General features: G+C 37.4%; 1 protein-coding gene across 12 annotated transcripts in view; it reads right to left on the minus strand.

Moving 5' to 3' along the window:
- The window catches only part of RPS6KA5 (ribosomal protein S6 kinase A5), a 191,758-nt gene that overhangs the window by 124,287 nt on the left and 48,287 nt on the right, over positions 1–19,184 (minus strand). For 8 of the 12 annotated variants that reach the window (XM_084970038.1, XM_084970034.1, XM_021099611.2 and 5 more), the window contains exon 2: positions 5,364–5,435. The exons of the other annotated variants lie outside the window; for them this stretch is intronic. Coding sequence is in view for 2 of the 8 variants with exons in the window: in XM_021099611.2 (XP_020955270.2) it covers positions 5,364–5,435 (72 nt within the window). In the remaining 6 variants the exon portion in view is untranslated. The remainder of the gene's footprint in view (positions 1–5,363; positions 5,436–19,184) is intronic. 12 annotated transcript variants of the gene reach the window in all.

Here is a 19,184-nt window from a genome sequence, read left to right on the forward strand (position 1 = left end):
CAGTTTTATATATATATATATATACACACACACACACACAGTCATTCTTTTTCAGATCCTTTTCCCATATAGGTTGTTACAGAGTATTAGCAGAATTCCCTGTGCTAAGTTTTCTTTTTTTTTTTTTTCTGTTTTTTTTTTTTGTTGTTGTTGTTGTCTTTTTGCTATTTATTTAGGCCGCTCCCACGGCATATGGAGGTTCCCAGGCTAGGGGTCCAATCGGAGCTGTAGCCACCGGCCTACGCCAGAGCCACAGCAACTCGGGATCCGAGCCGCGTCTGCAACCTACACCACAGCTCACGGCAACGCCGGATCGTCAACCCACTGAGCAAGGGCAGGGACCGAACCCATAACCTCATGGTTCCTAGTCAGATTCATTAACCACTGCGCCACGATGGGAACTCCCTGCTAAGTTTTCAATAGAGAAGTGATATGATCAAATTTGCACTTAAGAAAGACCTCTCTGGCTGCAGAGTGGAGAACACATTAAGAAGGAACAGCCTGGAGTTCCCGTCGTGGCGCAGTGGTTAACGAATCCGACTAGGAACCATGAGGTTGCGGGTTCGGTCCCTGCCCTTGCTCAGTGGGTTAACGATCCGGCGTTGCCGTGAGCTGTGGTGTAGGTTGCAGACACGGCTTGGATCCTGCGTTGCTGTGGCTCTGGCGTAGGCCGGTGGCTACAGCTCCGATTCAACCCCTAGCCTGGGAACCTCCATATGCCGCGGGAGCGGTCCAAGAAATAGCAACAACAACAATAACAACAACAACAAAGACAAAAAAAGACAAAAAAAAAAAAAAAAAAAAAAAAAAAAAAAAAAAAAAAAAAAAAGAAGGAACAGCCTGAAACTTGGAAGATACCTTGGTGGTTTTATGCCTTTATTTACTGCTGGACATATTTTAGGCTCTACAATAAAACATTTGTTAAGACGTGACTCTTACTTACTTATGTATCAAGCTAATCTGAGACATTGGTAATACATTATACAAGCCTTTTAGAAGCTAGGCTTCCTTCCCTTTCAGACAGATAAATAGCTAAGGTTTATACAGCATTTACTATGTGTCAGGCAATCTAAATGTGTTATTACTCATGCATATTTTAGCATAAGACTATTAATCTAACATACATAAGGTTGTTCAGAACCTAAAATGTTTTAATAGTTGAGAAGAAAACAGAGAATGAGGAAGAAAAACAATCTTTTCATTTGACATTTTGATGTTTTTCACATTTTGACATGTGTTTCAAGGTTCCATTGCTGTTATAACAACACTGTGAGATAGGTGTTATTAACTTAGGCCAATAGGGACTTACAGAGTTCATGTGATTTACCCAAGAAACACAAGTGAACAATGACAATGTCAAGATTCAAACTTGAGTCTTCTAAGCCATGTTTGATATCCAAGTACTTTACAACTATCAATGCGCCAAAATTAGAAAAGGAAATCATTCAGCCACACGTTTTACAGTTACATGGCAAAATTTATCTTATGACAAAAAGATTTCTGAAGTACAGATCAAGTGTGATGAATTAAGAAAACTCCAAGAGAATGCATGCTCCACCTCATTAAGCATCAGAATTACTAATAATGCACACAGTGGGTACATCTGAAGACTTTCTTCTAATCTTGGAGAGATGTCTCAAAGGAAACAAAACGGTTAAAAGGAAGGCAGCAGAGAAGTAAGGAGTGACATAAAAAAGAATCCTTACTCCCAGAAACATTCATATTTCATCATGAAACAAAATAATTCTAAAAGATGAACAAAAAATATTTCCTGAACTTGGAAATATCAAGCTCAAGAATAATGCTAGGGACAAAAGCATGAACTCTACACTTGCCAGACTGTTATTATACTTCATACTGCTGTGGGCTATGAAAGGATGTAGGCTGGAAATAAGGATGATCTTAAGAGCGTGTGGTCGAGAAGAGAAACAGCGGATATGAAGAAAAACTCAGAGAACCACTGACTGCCACGTTCTCCACCGAAGACTTTTGGGGCCATGATTCAGAGAATGAAGCAACTGGGCAGGACTTCGACAGGCAGCAAAGAGGAGGAGCACTAAGATGGGGAGACAAGATAAGGCAGGGCCTCACAGAACGGGAAGTACACATAATTGTAGGGGAGTGAAAGAAAATCAACCAGACCAGAAAGCAGGTGACATATTGGGCCAACTGGAGAAGAAAGACAGGAGAAAACAGAACTAAGCCTGAAAGCAAGATAAGAACTTGGACTTGAATAATTAACTAGGAAAAAAGGCACTATACGTTCTCAAACCAGAGAACAGCACAATAATGTTGAATTTTAATGAGGCTGCATATTACTTACAACTGAATGTGTACAAAAAGCATAAAATGGAAGACAGAATTTTCAAAAAGACAGACTAGTTGAAAAAAAGATTCCTAACAACAATCCACACATAAGGTAATATGAGCTACGGCACTAGGAAGAGAAGAGGTAAGTCTGATGGTCATTTTGAAAGAAAAATCATAGGATTTTCTGAAAAACAAGAAATAAAAAAGTCAAAATATAGAAGAATCAAAAATTATTTCCAAGTTTCTAGCTTAGGAAATTGATCAAGAGATCAGCAATAGATCAAAAGAAACAAGACAGCTGAAAAGAGAAACTGATACTCTAAGTGAAAGAATTTTTTCATGAATATTACATGTATTAAGTATAAGATCAAAAAGTACATCTTTTCAAGAACATTTATGCATAAATGAATCACTGTACTCTACAGGAGAAATTAGCTCAACTCTGTAAATCAACTATACTTGAATAAAATAATTTTTTTAAAAAAAGTAAACCTTTCAGAGGCCAGTATTCCACAAGGCCCTCAAGGTTTTGGATGAAGAGCATTTTTCCAAGTTCAAAATATATAAAAATTAATTTCAGAAGAGTTCTCAGTTTCACTTTCAAAGAAAACCTGACATGACACATAAAGACATTTGATGAGGCTTTTCTATTATACCAAGCAGTTTCGGGGAAGAAAATTATCTTAAAAAGGTAATGAAACTGAAAGATTAGTGGTGAAATTTTTGAATAAAAATTGAGATTATATTATATTCATAATAAAAGTTTCCACCTACTCCATTTAGTCATCAAAACTACTTAAATGCAGAAAAACCTACAATGATATTTCTTAGTTATTCCACTGTCTCATAGAGCAGGATACTGACAAAAAGGAAAATCAGTGTCCGTGGCTAATAACATACCAGTTACGAGAAGAAGCATGACATGGAAATGCAAGTAAAGCATTACTGATAAACTCTTTTCTCACCTTTGAAGAATTCTCTTTAAGATCCACCTATGATTAAGCCACTCAAAGAGGTGAGGTAAATGAGACAAAGTGTTAAATACACTGAAGGAAAATACACACAAGGTTTGTTTTATAAATTTGAGATTAAATTTAAAAAATACTTAATTACAATTTTTTTTCAGCTGGCCTATAATTTTTCTTCCTTATACTCTTCGTGCGTTTTTGGAATCAAGATCATACTAGCCTTATACAATGAGTTGGAGGAAATCCACTTTTTCCATTCTCCGAAAATCTGTGAAAGATTAGAATTATCTATGCCTTGAATGTTTGGCAGAACTCATTTTTAAAACTGTACCAAGTGTTATCCTAACAGGAAGATTTTTATTTTCTGACCAATTCCTTTGAGGATTATTGGACTATTCAGATTTTCTATTCTTTTTTCAATCAATTTGGTTTTTTACCTATTTCAAGATTTGTGTGCATATCTACTCACAACGCTAAATTTGAGGCATATTACCTCACAACACTAAATTCCTGTCACTTCCCAAATTACATGCTATTTTTCTTCAATTATTCACTTTTCTTGTTTTAACCCTACAAATTAGACATGCTGACTACAGCTTTACAGTCAACATTGTTTAGAGTTTCTTTATTCACCAGTATTGTTTGCATTTCAGAAACTCTCATGAGATCACTTACCTTCTCCCTAAAATTATATCCTGTAAAAAGGTAAGGATGTACTGATGGAAAACACACTTAGCTTTTGTATGTCTGAAAATATCTATTTTGCCCTCACTTCTGGAAAACAGTTTTGCTGGGTATATAAGTCTAAATTGACAGTTGTTTCTCTGGGCATTCTGCAGATATTCTTCCATTCTCCTATGGCATTCACAGTTGCCACTGAAAAGACATTTGTTAATCTACAAATGTTCCTCTACAAATAAGTCTTTTCTCTCTGGCTATTCTCAGTTTCTGGTGTTTATCAGTTTCTCTGATGTATCTATGTAAGAATTTCTTTGTTTGGGATTTGCTGTTTGCTAAATCTGCAAATACATATGTTTAACCTAGAAAATTCTCAGCTACGATCTCTTTGAATAGTACCTCTCTCAGCTCTATTAGCTTCTTCTGGAATTCTGGTTAGACTAATTTATATCCTGATAAGACCAGCTATATAATTGGCAGGTTCAGTGCAAAATAAAAATGTGGGGTGCCTTACTCAGAACTATTTGGAATTTCAGAACAGTGAAAGCAGAGCATTAAACCAAACATGGGGCTCTTCTGAGTGCAAGGATCTCTGCACCTGCACAGGTGGTACACCCAAGAGGCCCTGACTTTAGAACAGCAAGAAGAACAATAGCAAAAATTCAGAAGACAAGGGATGTATAAAGCTGAGAATCAAGATTATAAAATCACCTAAAATCTCACCACCCAGGAACAGCCACTATTATCATTTTGGCACATAGGTCAGAGATTTCTTTTAATGTATTTACATGTAGTACTTATTCACATAATTTTTATATTATGGAAATGCCATGTTTTAATTCCCTTCTACAGTATTTTTAAAAATTTTATTATGGAGAACTTTAAAAAATGTTAGCAAATTCAAATCATTTCAATCCTACTGTAAAGATAACAGAACATAGAGACCCATGTTCTTTTAACCAAATTCATATTGTTAAGTTTCTGAAGAGTCTTGAGGTTTTCATTATTTAAAATGATAAGCATGAACCATCAATAAAGTTGAATGAGGACCGAATGAATCAATCAGTATAAAGCTCTTCACAAAGTACGTGGCAAGTAATGAGCTCTCCATAAGTGCTAGTGTTTTTTAAAAATACTATGTCCTGTGTAAAAACAACTAATTTACATTCCCAACAGCAGGGTAACAGAGAATGGTTTTTCTAAATCCTTGCCAATTCTTTTAATTTTGTCTTCAGTATTTCTCTATGAATAGTTTGTTCATTTTCTTTGATAGTTCTCCTATTGTATTCCTTATGCTGTTTAAATTTTAACTGATTTCTGTATGGGGGATATCAGTCCTTTGTCATAGAGGTATTAAGTACTTTTCTCCCTAAAAAAAAAAAGAAAAAAAATTAACTTAAGACTTACCTCCAGTTCCTAGGACCTTCAGGAGCTCAAAATTTTCAATCCCCACTTTCTCTGCATGTCCTGTTAAATTAGCTACAAAAGAAAGAGAAAAAATAAATAATTAAGGCAATTAGCAACAAGAGGGAGCCCACAGGGGCTTCTAGGTTACCAGCAATGTTTTGTTCTTGACTTGGGCAGTTAAACCAGGGTTCACTTTACAAGTAGTTGTTAAACCATACAGATAAGTTTTATGCAATTTTCTGTATGTTATATATTCAAATAAAACATTTTTTAGAATTTAGTGACACACAATTTGTGTCAAAGTTTAATATAAAAATAAAGTGCTAATAGACCATCTACTGACCAAATAATCTGAAAATGAACACAAATTCTAATATGTAGATAGATAAACGGGGGAGAGAAAACTGGATAGATTTAGAAGATGTATTCATTTATTCAGCAAACATTTACTGAGTGTCTATAAATGCCAGGCCCAGGTTCTGGGCTGGGTTCCAGTCCATTTCTGCCACTAAGCACTTCAACATGATGCAACCTGCATTAGTCACCTGACCACCCTGCCTCTCAGTCCTCTTTATTTCTGAAGTGAAAATGTTGACTTCAATGAATTCTAAGATCTCTGCCAGCTCTAAAATTCTAGGACTATGTTTAAAAATATAAACTCTTCAAAAACATATTCTGTAATAAATAAACAAAATTAGGATATCCATTGTATTGGTCCTATTCTATGAGATGTTAGCAGGTGTTCTGTTGGGGGGGAGCAGGGTGCTCCGGCTGAATAAACTTGGAAATAGTTAGCTCTAACATAGTTACACAAGTCTCTGTACTGCTGAACCTCATAGATCCTGTACTCTGAATATATGCATGTGGATCTTTGAGATGAATACAGTGACATTGGAGTCCCTGTCGTGGCTCAGTGGTTAATGAATCTGACTAGGAACCATGAGGTTGCGGGTTCGATCCCTGGCCTTGCTCAGTGGGTTAAGGATCCGGCGTTGCCGTGAGCTGTGGTGTAGGTAGCAGACGTGGCTCGGATCCCGAGTTGCTGTGGCTCTGGCGTAGGCCGGTGGCTACAGCTCTGATTCAACCCCTAGCCTGGGAACCTCCATATGCTGCGGGAGCGGCCCCAAAAATGGCAAACACACACACACACACACACACACACAAAATAAATAAATAACTTAAAAAAATACAGTGATATCTGTCAAATTTATTTTACCACAAGTTACTTTTTATGGTAATTTCTATTCAAATCACATGAACCAGCATGCTGTGATTAGAAAGATGTGATTAAGAAAGGCTTGGTCCAAACCCCAGTCATACTGCTTAAAATCTATGTAATCTTGAAGAAATTATTTAACTTCTCTGTGTTTCAAGTCTCTCTGGTATAAAATAGTAATAATAAACATGTCTGCCCTCAAAGTGTATTAGTATCTGAATTTACTCTGAAATGCATTTTTTAAAAAGATGGATGATGGATGAATACAAGTATGGATAGATATATGATAAAGCAAATACAAAAAAAATGCCAATTGCAGAGTCTAGATAATGAGTATAAGGATGTCCAAATACAATTCTTTCTAATTCTCTGTATATTTGAAAATGTCTACAATAAAACGATTGATAATAAAATAATACCTACCTTGTGAGGAGGATTAAATGAGTGTAATTTTTACAGTTGCTGTGTATCATTAAGCACTATTATAAATGTTTATAAATAAATTAATGCTTGTGGGAGCAAAACTTTAAAAAAAAAAATCAGACCCAATGAAGAACTTCTAGGATTTAAAAGTTTCAGGGAGATAGGTAATTTCAATGTCTTTCTAAGGTTTAACCAAATGCACGACTTAAAAAAATTTTTTTTAACTGTGGTCAAAAACACATCACACACAGAAGTTATCACCTTAACCACTTTTAAGCATATGACATAATGGTGTTAACTATTGATGCCTCGTTTGCAACAGATCTCTAGAATTTTTTCACCTTGCATGACAAACTCCAGTGAACACCTCTTTTCCCTCTCTTCCAAGCTCCAGAGAACCACCATGCTACTTTCTCTTCCTAAGAGCTTGATTACTAATGCATAAGTTCACAGTGGGAACAAATCAGTGTACACGGCCCATGCCTCAGGTTCACACTGGCTTCTAGATAAATCTAAAACAAATACCAAAAACATAGGTAGTATCTTAAACACACAGTGGCATACCCTCTTGTGGTGTATCAAGCAGATCATAGCAAGAGCCAAACTCACAGGAAACCACTGCTTTTGAAATAATGATTTGGCGGTTTTCTAACTAAAGGTTAAATTCTGTTAATTTTCTATGCAAACGTTTTTGAAGTTTAATACATTATTAAGGGTCATACATTAAAAATTATGACTCCTGAGTCTGGCCATTAGGAGTCACCTTTTATTTACTGTGAGATGCATAAAGGCCCAGTTCTCCAAAAGCATTGTCTGTATATGATCTTTCTCCCATATCAGTATTTGCAGCTGGACTAGGAAGATAAAGAACTATCTTTTGATATACAGCCCTTCAGCCTTTCTTCACTCACCACAGAATTACCTTCATAGGAAATTAAAAGAGGCCACAGACTAATCATACTTAGTTCTACAAAGTGTACCGTATCCAGGAAGCCGTGGTAATTCACCAAGATCGTTTAGATAATCTGTGAAAGCCTGTTCTGCTCATAATCTACTACCTCTATTGTTGGTTTTCTGCCAGAAATTAATACTTTGCCTGCAAAGGGAGCTCAAGGCTTCCCCAACCTCCAGTCCTGGGAGGGAAAGGAATGATGCCTTCTGTCCTTGGGGGAGGAGTGTCGTGGTGGTAAAAGTTTTCCAGTGAAGAGATCAACTCTGTTTTCTTCCAGGTGTGTTCTCTCCGGATTCTCCTCTCTTGCTTAGCTGCCAGGGGTTTCTTTACTCTTTGTGTTGCTTTTCTATCAAGACTGTTCCCAGGTGGCTGGTGAGGCAAGGTGGGGCTGGGGAGAGGGTCTCCCCTCCCTCATTCCTCAAGCCCCGAGGTCCTAGGCAAGCCCAAGAAGGCTGGCCTTGAAAAGAGCTTAGCCCTGGACTTATAAAAACACCTTTCCATCTCGTTTCTCCAAGAATTGACAATTCCTGGTTTTTCTTTCACAAAGAATGAAGAGAGACCAGTGAACAAACTTATTAGAGGGTACAATCTTCTAAGGTCAAAGGGGTCAGTACATTTTAAACAGCTCCATGTACCCTGTGCAGCGCACCCAGGTCAAGGATTCACTTTGGGGTAAAGGACCAAAGAGCAAGCTTATCAAAATATACTCCCCTATTTATTCTGTCCTGTCTTCACCTCAGTTGGGGGCCCAAGCAAATGTAAATGCAATAGGATTGAATACAAAGATCTTAATCCTGACAACAGCTCTCTAACCTTTTATCTGGGATTGTCAGACAACATTCCTTTGATCCATGTGTTTCTACTCTGAAGATATGAGAAATAATACTTTTTTTTTTCTTTTTAACGGTCATACCCTCATGGTAAATGGAAGTTCCCAGGCTAGGGGTTGAATCAGAGCTGCAGCTACTGGCCTACACCACAGTCAGGGCAACACCAGATCTGAGTCACATCTGTGATCTATGCTGCAGCTTACAGCCATGTGAGATCCTTAACCCACTGAGCGAGGCCAGGGATCAAACCTGCATCCTGTGGAGACAATGTCGGGTCCGTAACCTGCTGAGCCACAACCAGAATTCCAGTAACATTTGGGAGGGGAGCACACCTGTGTCTTATGGAAGTTCCCAGGCTAGGGGTCAAATTAGAGCCACAACTGCCAGCCTACACCACCGCCACAGCAACGCCAGGCAGATCTGCGCAGTATCTGTGACCTACACCACAGCTCACAGCGACGTTGGATTCTTAACCCACTGAGCAAGGCCATGGATCGAACCTGCATCCTCATGGATCCTAGCTGGGTTTGTTTCTGCTGAGCCACAGTGGGAACTCCCCAGTAACCTTTTATTTAGTAAAATTCATTATAATTTCACTGGTGATGAAACAAAAATAATATTATTCACCATTTAACCTTTATTTTTATTTTATTTTTTTATCCTTTTGCTTTTTAAGTGCTTAGAAGCAAACAGTTTATGGGTCAATTTTTTGCTCAAAGGGAAAATTAACTTAGGACATTTGAGCTCCAAAATTCTACAGTTAACATGTTAAGTTTTATTAGAGGTATAATTTACATACAATAAGAGTCATTCAAATAAATAGTTTGATAATTTTGGTAATTGTGTCCAGTCATTAAATCTCTACTACAATCAAAATATAAAACAGTGCTAGGAGTTCCTATCGTGGCTCAGTGGTAATGAACCTGACTAGTATCCATGAGGTTGCAGGTTTGATCCCTGGCCTCGCTCAGTGGGTTAAGGATCCAGCATTGCTGTGAGCCGTGGTGTAGGTTGCAGACGTGGCTCAGACCCGGCATTGCTGTGGCTGTGGTGTAGGCTGGCAGCTGCAGCTCTGACTCAACCCCTAGCCAGGGAACTTCCACATGCTGCCCGTGCGGGCCTAAAAAGAAAAAGAAAAAAAATAAAATAAAACAGTGCCATCGTTCTGAAAAGTTTCAGGAAGTTTTTTTGAAGCCAATCACTTCCCTGGCTCAAGCAACCAATAATGTAATTCCAGTCATTATAGTTTTAAGTCTTCTAGAATTTCATACATAGTTTCTTTGCATATAACTTCTTCCACTTAGCCCAGTTTTTGAGTTTCATCCAAGTTCTTGTGGGTGTAGTTTGGGGATATGACATAGTATTTTTGTGGATGTATGTTTTCATTTCTCTAATGTAAATAAATACCTAGAGGTGAGACTTCTACATATACGGTATGTGCATGATGACCTTTGTAAGATACTACCACACTCTCGTATTAACGTAGAGGTGCTATTCTGCATTCCCACCAATAACATATGGCGGCCAGTTGCTCCACAACCTCTTGAGAACATGGCCTAACCTCTGACTCTGACACCAATTCCAACGTGTAGGAGCCGCGGTACTCCATCCACTGGCTTCCTACAATTCCACTCAATTCTAACACTACCTACCTGGAGAGAATATCAGATCCCCCAGATCGACTTTGTCCTACAGGACTGCCCCACCACAACCGCCCAGTTAATCATAGATCCCGACTGTCACCTGTATATCTGACCGCCAGCTATAAATGGGTGATTCTAACAACCCCCTCCTTGGGTTGATTAATTTGCTAGAGTGGGTCACAGAACTCAGAGAAATACTTTACTTACTAGATTACTGGTTTATGATAAAAGGACATAACGTAGGAACAGGCGAATGGAAGAGATCTATACATAGGCCAAGGTATGGGCAAAGGGCCCAGAGCCTCCATGCCCTCTCCGGGTGCACTACGCTCTCTGAATCTCCACCTGTTCTCAACCCGGAAGCTCTCTAAACCGTGCCCTTTAAGATTTTTATGGAGGCTTCATTACATAGGCATGACTGATTAAACTGTTGGCTATTGGCGACTGAACGCAATTTCCAGCCACTCTCCCCTCCTTGGAGAGCTGTGGGGGTGGGACTGAAAGTTCCTACCCTCTAATCTTACGGATGACTCCACTGGCAACTGCACTGATACAGCAAAAGACAACTTTACGGCTCTTATCTCTTAGGCAATTCCTATGGTTTTAGGAGCTTGGTGTCAGAAACTATGACAAAGACCAAATATATAAATTTCTTACTACAAATCACAATAATCACACATGATAATATTAGCCTTTAAATTTTGGCCATTTCTGTGGATGTGAATATTTGTTTGTAGATTTTATTTTCAGAGCAGATTTTAGGTTCATAACAAAACTGAGCACAAGATAAAGATTTCCCATGTACCCTCTATCTCCACTCACACGCAGTAGCTTCCCAAATTATCAACATCCCCCGAGGTGGTATATTTGTTACAACGGATGAACCCACAATGACACATCATTATAACTCAAAGTATAGTTTACATTAGGGTTCACTCTTAAACATTCTATGGATTTGGACAAATTTATCCATGATCATAGTATTTAGTATCATCCAGAGTGGTTTCACTGTCCTATAAATCCTTAATGCAAATTTTTGTGTGGACATAAATCTTCAGCTCCTTTGGGTAAATATCAAGGAACACAACTGCTGAGCCATATTTTAAGAGTATGTTTAGTTTTATTAGAAATTACCAAACCATCTTCCAAGTGGCTGTATCAACTTCTTTTACACCAATAATAAATGAAAGTGCTAAACCCTCACTAACATTTGGTTTTACCAGTGTTCTGGATTTTGGCCATTCTAATAGTTGCGTACTGGTATCTCGTTGTTTTAAGTGTCATTTCCCAGATGATATATGATGTGGAGTATTTTTTCATATACTTATTTGCCATCTGTGTATTTATTTTCATTGGCAAAGTGTCTTTCAAAGCTACTAGTTCATTTTTTTTTAAAATCAAGTTGTTTAGTTCCTTATTGATGAGTTTTAAGAGTTCTTTGCATATTTTGGATAAGTCATTTGTCAGATCTGTCTTCTGTAATTATTTCCTCTCAGTACGTGACTTGTCTTCTCATACTCTTGACACTGTCGTTTGCAGAGCAGAAGTTTTGAATGTTAATAATTTTGCTAACTCCAGCTTACTAATTCTTTCTTTCATGGATCTTGCCTTTGGTGTTGTATCAAAAAAGTCATCACCATGTCCAAGGTCATCTAAGCTTTCTCTGTTATCTTCTAGGATTTTTATGGTCTTATATTTTTCATTTAGGTCTGTAATACACTTTGAGTTAATTTTTATAAAGAATATAAGGTCTGTGTCTAGATTCATTTTTTTACATGTGGATGTCCCGTTGTTCCAGCATCATTTGCTGAAAAGAGTATCTTTGTTCCATTATGTTGTCTTTGTTCATTTGCCAAAGATCACTTGACTACATTTATGTAGGTCTGGGCTCCCTAGCCTGTTCCATTGATCTGTCTATTCTGTCCTCATTAACACACTGTCTTGATTACCATAGCTTCATAGTAAGTTTTAAATTTGGAGTGTCAGTCTCCTGCCTGTTCTCCTTTAATATTGTGTTGTCTGTTTGGGGTTTTTTGCCTACTCATGTAAACTTTAGAATCAGTTTGTTGATCTACAAAAAATAATGCATTTGGATTTTGATTGAGATTGCACTGAATCTGCAGACCAAGTCTGTAGACCAAGTTGGGAAGAACTGATATCTCAACAATATTGAGTTTGTCCATGAAGATGGAATCTCTCTCTCCATTTATTTAGTTATTTTATCTTTAAACATAGTTTCATAGTTTTCTTCATATAGATCTTGCACATATTTTGTTAGATTTATGCCTAAATATTTCATTTTGGGGTTGTGTGTGCAAATGTAAATGGTATTGTGTTTTTAATTTCAAATTTCACTTGTTCATTGCTGGTATTTAGAGGAGTGACTGACTTTTGTATATTAATCTTGTATCCTAAAGCTGTAATAAAGCTGTAATCGTTTATTAGTTTCAGAAGGGTTTTTTGGTTGTTGCTATTGTTGATTTTTTTCAAATTTTCTACATTCTCAACATGACTTTGCATTTTTTTGATAACATGTTGAACATCTTTTCATGGGTTGGTCATTCATGTATCTTTTTTATGAATTGTCTGCTCAAATCTTTCGTCCATTTTTTACAACATTGTTTGTGTCTGAACTGTTGAGTTGTAAAAGTTGGCTCTGGTTATAGCTGTGGCTCAGGTTTGATCCCTGGCCCAGGAACTTCTGCATGCTATAGGCATGAAAAAAAAATTCTCATACAGATATCTAGTTGTTTCAGTACCATTTAACACAACCAAAAAACCTCTATCTTTTCACCGCTGATTTATGTGGGCTTGTTTGTCAAAAATCAACTAACCACATATAAGTGTGGGTTTACTTCCAGACTGTCTATTCTTTCCTTTTTTTTCTAATAGCCACACTTGCGGCATATGGAAGTTCCTGGGCCAGGGATTCAATCCAAGCCATAGCTGCAGCTGACTCCACTGGATCCTTTAACCCACTGCACTGGGCTGGGGCTCGAACCCATGCTTCCACTGTAAAACTAAGCTGCAGTCGGATTCTTAAGCCAGTGAGCCACAGCAGGAAACCCCAGATTGTCTATTCTGTTCCAATGACCTATGTCTAGCATTATGTCAGTAGCTCATAAGCTTGGTTACGCCTTGGTTATCATAAGCCTTGAAATCAGTTAGTATAAATCCTCTAAATTTGATCTTCTTTTTCAAGATTGTTTTGTGTTTTCTTATGAATTTGAGAATTAGGTTTTCAATTTCCATCTCCAAAAGTCTGCTAAGATTTTGACTAGAGTATTTAATCCATAAACATTTATTTTAATCTAAATTTCTAGATTAATAGTTTAATCTGTTAATAATTTAATATAATTATTAATATGGTTGGGTTTGGATCTACCATTTCATTATTCATTTTTACTCATCATTTCTGTTGTTTGGCCCCATGTCATACTTTTCTGACTTAAAAAAATTATTTGAATGCTTTTAAAATTTTCACTTCAATTTTTACACTCACTTTTTAGCTCTACTTCTATACATTATTTGTAAAGTTGTTGCTCTAAGAAGTACAATATATATCTCCAACTATTCATAGTTCTCTTACAGTTAAAAATGTGCCATTTCACATAAAATATAGAAATCTTGCAATTATTCTTACTGGGGTAGTACTACACATTACATGGGATTAATAACATCTTTTATATGTTTTACAAATCTCACAATGTTATGAGTTTTGCTTATTGATACAATTTACAAAGACATAAAGAAGAAAGGGAAGGAGAAACTTTTTCATTTATCCAGATACTTGTCATTTCTGATGATCTTTCTCTTCCAAGAATCCACAATACCATCTGGTATCACTTTTCCTCAGCCCTTGACATTTCTCATAGTTGCAGGTGAGGAATTCTGCATTTCCTTTTATCTGAAAAAGTCATTGTTTCACCCTTATTTAAATTTTTATTGAGATATAATTAACATACCATACATTCCTCTTTTTAAAGTGTGTAACTCAGCAGTTTTAGGATGTTCGCAAGGTTGTGCCAACATCACCACTGACTAATTCCAGAATCATCTTCATTCTTGAAGGATATTTTCCTTTAATATAGAATTCTGGGTTGCAGGCTTTTTTTCCCCTTTTCTTCCAGAATTTTAAAGATGTTCTCTCATTCTCTTCGTTTGTGAGGTAAAGTCAGTCATTGTATGAATGACTGCTCCTCTGTCTGAAATGTGTTATCTTTGTCTTACTAATTTCAACATTGCTCTTTAACCTTGGCTTTCACCGGTTTTGCCACAATGTGCCTTGACATGGGCTTTGAGTTCATTCAGCCTGGTATTCACTGAGTAGCTCATGTCTGTAAATTTCTGTTTTTCATTAAATTGGGAGAATTTCTGCCTTTATTTTGCAAGTATCTATTCTATCCCAGTCTCTCTTTTGTCATCTTCTTAGACTCCAATTGCACACATATGGGACTGTTTCATACTACCTAAGAGGTCCCTCAGACTCTATTCATTTTTTTTCCAATATGTTTTCTCTCTGTTCTTTACATTAGTTAATTTCCATAGTTCCATCTTCAAGTTCACTTACTTTTTCCTTCTGACACCTTATTCAACTGTTAAATCCATCCAGTGAATTTTTCATTTCAAATACTGTATTTTTCATTTCTAGAACTTTCATGTGGTTTTTTTTTTCATTGCTTCTATTTATCTGGTAAGAGTTCTTGCTTTTTCATTCACTGGGAGCATGTTGTTTTATTTCATCAAGGTGACTGTAAGAGCTACTTTAAACCTCTTGTCTGCTATTGCCAATATCTCACTCATTTCAGGCTAGGATTCAGTTGTTTTTATTTCCTCCTGGAATATGTTCCATTTTCTTGATTCTTCATATGTAGGGTAATTTTGGATTGTATCCTAACATTAACCCTTAAATTTGAATTTGTGAAAACTCTATAGATTGTTATTTTTTCTTCAACAAGAGTTGTTTCTTTTGTTTTAGCACGTAAATATCTTGGCTTGGCCTGGGTTGACTTGAACTACAAACTCTGTTAGAAGACAGCTCTAGGCCAGATCAGATTTTTTTGTTTTTAGCTGAGTTGTTCTGAGTTTGTTGCATTCCCGCATTGTAAAGAGATCAGTCAGAGAGGTATGTACAAATCTGTAACAAAATTTGAGGACTCTCCCTTCTCTGAGGCTCTTCTCCTTCTGGGATTCCCCCACTATCTTCAGTGGCCAGGGTTCTCTGACCTTAATTTTCTGGTTTCCTTGGTAAGAGAGGCTATTGCTTTTTCACCAGAGTCCAAAGAGCCTGGTACTATACTTCGCCCAAACTTAAAATCAGTGAAAAGGCAAAATTTTCTTCCTCCCCTCCTCCAACTGTGGACTCCCCATAAGCATCTATCTGCTTCTGTTCACTCTCAAGTGCCTTAAATATTACATTTTGGATTAAATCGTTATTATAGTTGTTTTCTACAAAGTAATTCTCTGGGGGTGGGGGGGAGGGGTGTCTTATTCTGCCATTACAAGAAGCTGAAGTCTTCCTAATGTCAATGTTATAATAATGATTTCAACTTTTCCTTTCAACTACTGCCCTAGGAAGTTGACTTCAAAGAGTACAATAAAAATTTAAAGGTGATATGATATAGGCCCATCTCAGGGATCTTGAATTTACTATCCATATGATTCTTTCTTTCACATTACATCCGTTAGACAAAGTAAGTGATCTTGCATATAGAAGCACATCTATAGGAAGCTCTATCATATTTAAGCACAGGGGAGTATTTGTTAATTAGAAAACTTTCTTCCTTTGTGTTAATGACAAAACACATAAAGCAAATGGTAAATATGATGTTACATGGAATCCAAACAATGACAAACATATTTTCAATCATGTGAGTCTAGGAGTCTAAATGGTTCCCATTTTTCTGTTATTATCTACTATTGTAATCAGATATCTTTGAGCAAGAAAGTCTAAAAATAAACTACATTTCTCTTAATTAAATTGTTAACCTGGGAGCAAGAGCTTAGACTTCCCAGCAACAATCCTAACATATTTACTAGAAAAAGCCTTGAAATATTTACACATTTTATGTCATTCTAGAGGTGCAATAAACATCAGCCACTTACAGAAATCTGTATTTTCATGCCTTAGTAAAGTCTGAAATAATATGTTCATCAGATAATTTGGAGCTACCTGCATGCCTGAAACCAGGCTTTATCAGAAATAGTTGGATAACTATTCGACTGGAGAATTACTTTGTAGAAAACAATTACTCGTGAGAGAGAGAACCATCCACTGTTTCTCCTCAAATATGAAAGCAGATTGTCCTATATTGTGGTTATAGGAGCTCCTTTTCCTACATGCTTCTGCACAACCCTGTATAGCCTCCCCTGAAGATAAAAAGAAGTTACTAACCTAAGAATTCAAGAGTCTAAAATTCTCACTGGGGACAGTCAATAGTAAGTGGAGTCACTGTCTTATTAAGCACAACCTCCACAGAAGGTCTGTTTTTTTGCCTCAAACTTCTGGCCTGGCCCGATCCCCTCAAAGCAAAGGGCCATTCTCTCTTGCACCCTTCCCTTCACTATATGCAGTAGTTAGCTAAGTGGTTGTGGAGGTTCTGCTGGGACCTGGTGGTCACTCACTAGTTTGTTCTCCCCTCTAAACCTTCTAACTCACACACCTCAACATGCTGATCCCAAGATTATGATCAGAGGGGGCTGGAAGTGAAGCAGGAGTTCTCACCCAGGCCTTGAGCCTCAACTGCACACGTCACCGTGGCTTTTAAGAAGAGTTCTACACTTGCAGAGCTTTTATCCATGTGCTACTGAGTCCCACCGGTTCCCATTCCTTGCAGCTGGTTCCCTCATGACTGAGGGGTTAGAGTAAGTTCACTGGTTGGGGTTGGGGCACTTCTGGATTTCTGGCTATAGCAGCTTAATGGCACCAAAACCTAATCCTCAGTCCCTAAATCCTAACTAAAAGAACGAATTCCTTCCCACAGAAACAATGCTCGTGAAAACTCTTCATAAATACATAAAAATAACAAGGGATATCAACAAAATTTAAAACCGCAGACTAGAGCTAGTTGGTTCAGAGTAATGGCCACGTGAGGTATTTATATCTGGCGTCTATTTTTATGCCCACCTCATATGAGTTATTAAATATCAGTAAACTTAGACTAAACAATAAACATTTTTTAACTTTTCAAGGACTACATTAGGCCCATCTTTATTATTAATCAACTTAGTCTCCTCTCATCAAAAGCATTTAAAGATCCCTTACATTACCATGATACTAAGTTTAATCATTTAGAAAGGATATGTGTGGACAGTTTTAATGCTTTCACAAAGCAATTTTAACCAATTTTTTTCTTATTGAAATAGTAACAATATTTTCATTGAAAATCCCGTCCTTCTTGATTAGTGTTATTATCCTTCAACATGTACTCCCAGGTTAGGAAAACTCTTCTGGGTTTTTTGTTTTGTTTTGTTTTGTTTGTTTGTTTGTTTGTTTTGGTCTTTTTAGAGCCACACCCATGTTTGTTTGTTTTGGTCTTTTTAGAGCCACACCCATGGCATATGGAGGTTCCCAGGCTAGGGGTCGGCCTACGCCAGAGCCACAGCAATGCCAGATCCGAGCCGCGTCTGCAACCTACACAAGAGCTCACGGCAACGCCAGATCCTCAACCCACTGAGCAAGGCCAGGGATTGAACCCACAACCTCATGGTTCCTAGTCGGATTCGTTAACCACTGAGCCACGATGGGAACTCTGGAAAACACTTTTAAGACTGAATTTAACTAAGTTCTGCTTTACAAGAAGTCAATGAATTTTTTTAAATGTTTGCCAAAACTCAAATTTCAATGTTTAAATGACACCCTTCAGAAAACAGTTTAACAATAACTCTTAAAGAAAAAATCTTATATTATACAATGACTATAAAATGCTTGGTTCTTTACATTACAGCTGGACTCCTTCCACTCCTCTTGTAGTATTAAAGTGGGAAAATATGACTGACGTAACTTAAAATAATAAATTGAGATTAAAAAGATAATTGTCTTTATTTTCCAAAACTTAAATAGCTTTTCTGTTTGCTTTTTGAGTTATAAATTAATCCAGGAATTCCCATTGTGGCTCAGCAGATTACAAACCCAACGAGCATCCATGAAGATGAAGGTTCGATCCCTAGCCTCACTGAGTGGGTTAAGGATCTGGCTTTGCCTTGAGCTGCAGTGTAGGTTGCAGATGCAGCTTGGATAGCTTGGATCCTGCATTGCTGTGGCTGCCGTGTAGGCCAGCAGCTGCAGCTCCGATTCAAGCCCTAGCCTGGAAACTTCCATATGATGCAGGTTGTGGCCCTAAAAAAGCAGAAAGAAAGAAAGAAAGAAAGAAAGAAAGAAAGAAAGAAAGAAAGAAAGAAAGAAAGAAAGAAGGGAGGGAGGGAGGGAGGGAGGGAGGGAGGGAGGGAAGGAAGGAAGGAAGGAAGGAAGGAAGAATATAGGGTCACAGTTTAAAAGCTAAGCAATAGAAACAGGCCTAAAGACGACCACAGAAATCTCCCACACTCCCAACACTCGAAGATAACTACCGTTAATCCTTGGCATATTTTTCCAGGACTTAAGCCAAAAACATATGATTGAAAAAACAGCTTCTTAACCCAACTTTCTAGGCAATCTATTACCACACACAATTTGTAATGCACATTATCTATAATCTTTTTGTTTAGGTTGTGAGATATTTAACTTGGAACTTCCCACTCTTACGGAGGAAAATAATC

Source organism: Sus scrofa, chromosome 7 (genome assembly GCF_054392235.1).
Source record: "Sus scrofa isolate SSC_HxYL_T2T_F1_AM1 chromosome 7, Sscrofa_HxYL_maternal_Yorkshire_Landrace_v2.0, whole genome shotgun sequence".
Lineage (NCBI taxonomy): Eukaryota > Metazoa > Chordata > Mammalia > Artiodactyla > Suidae > Sus > Sus scrofa.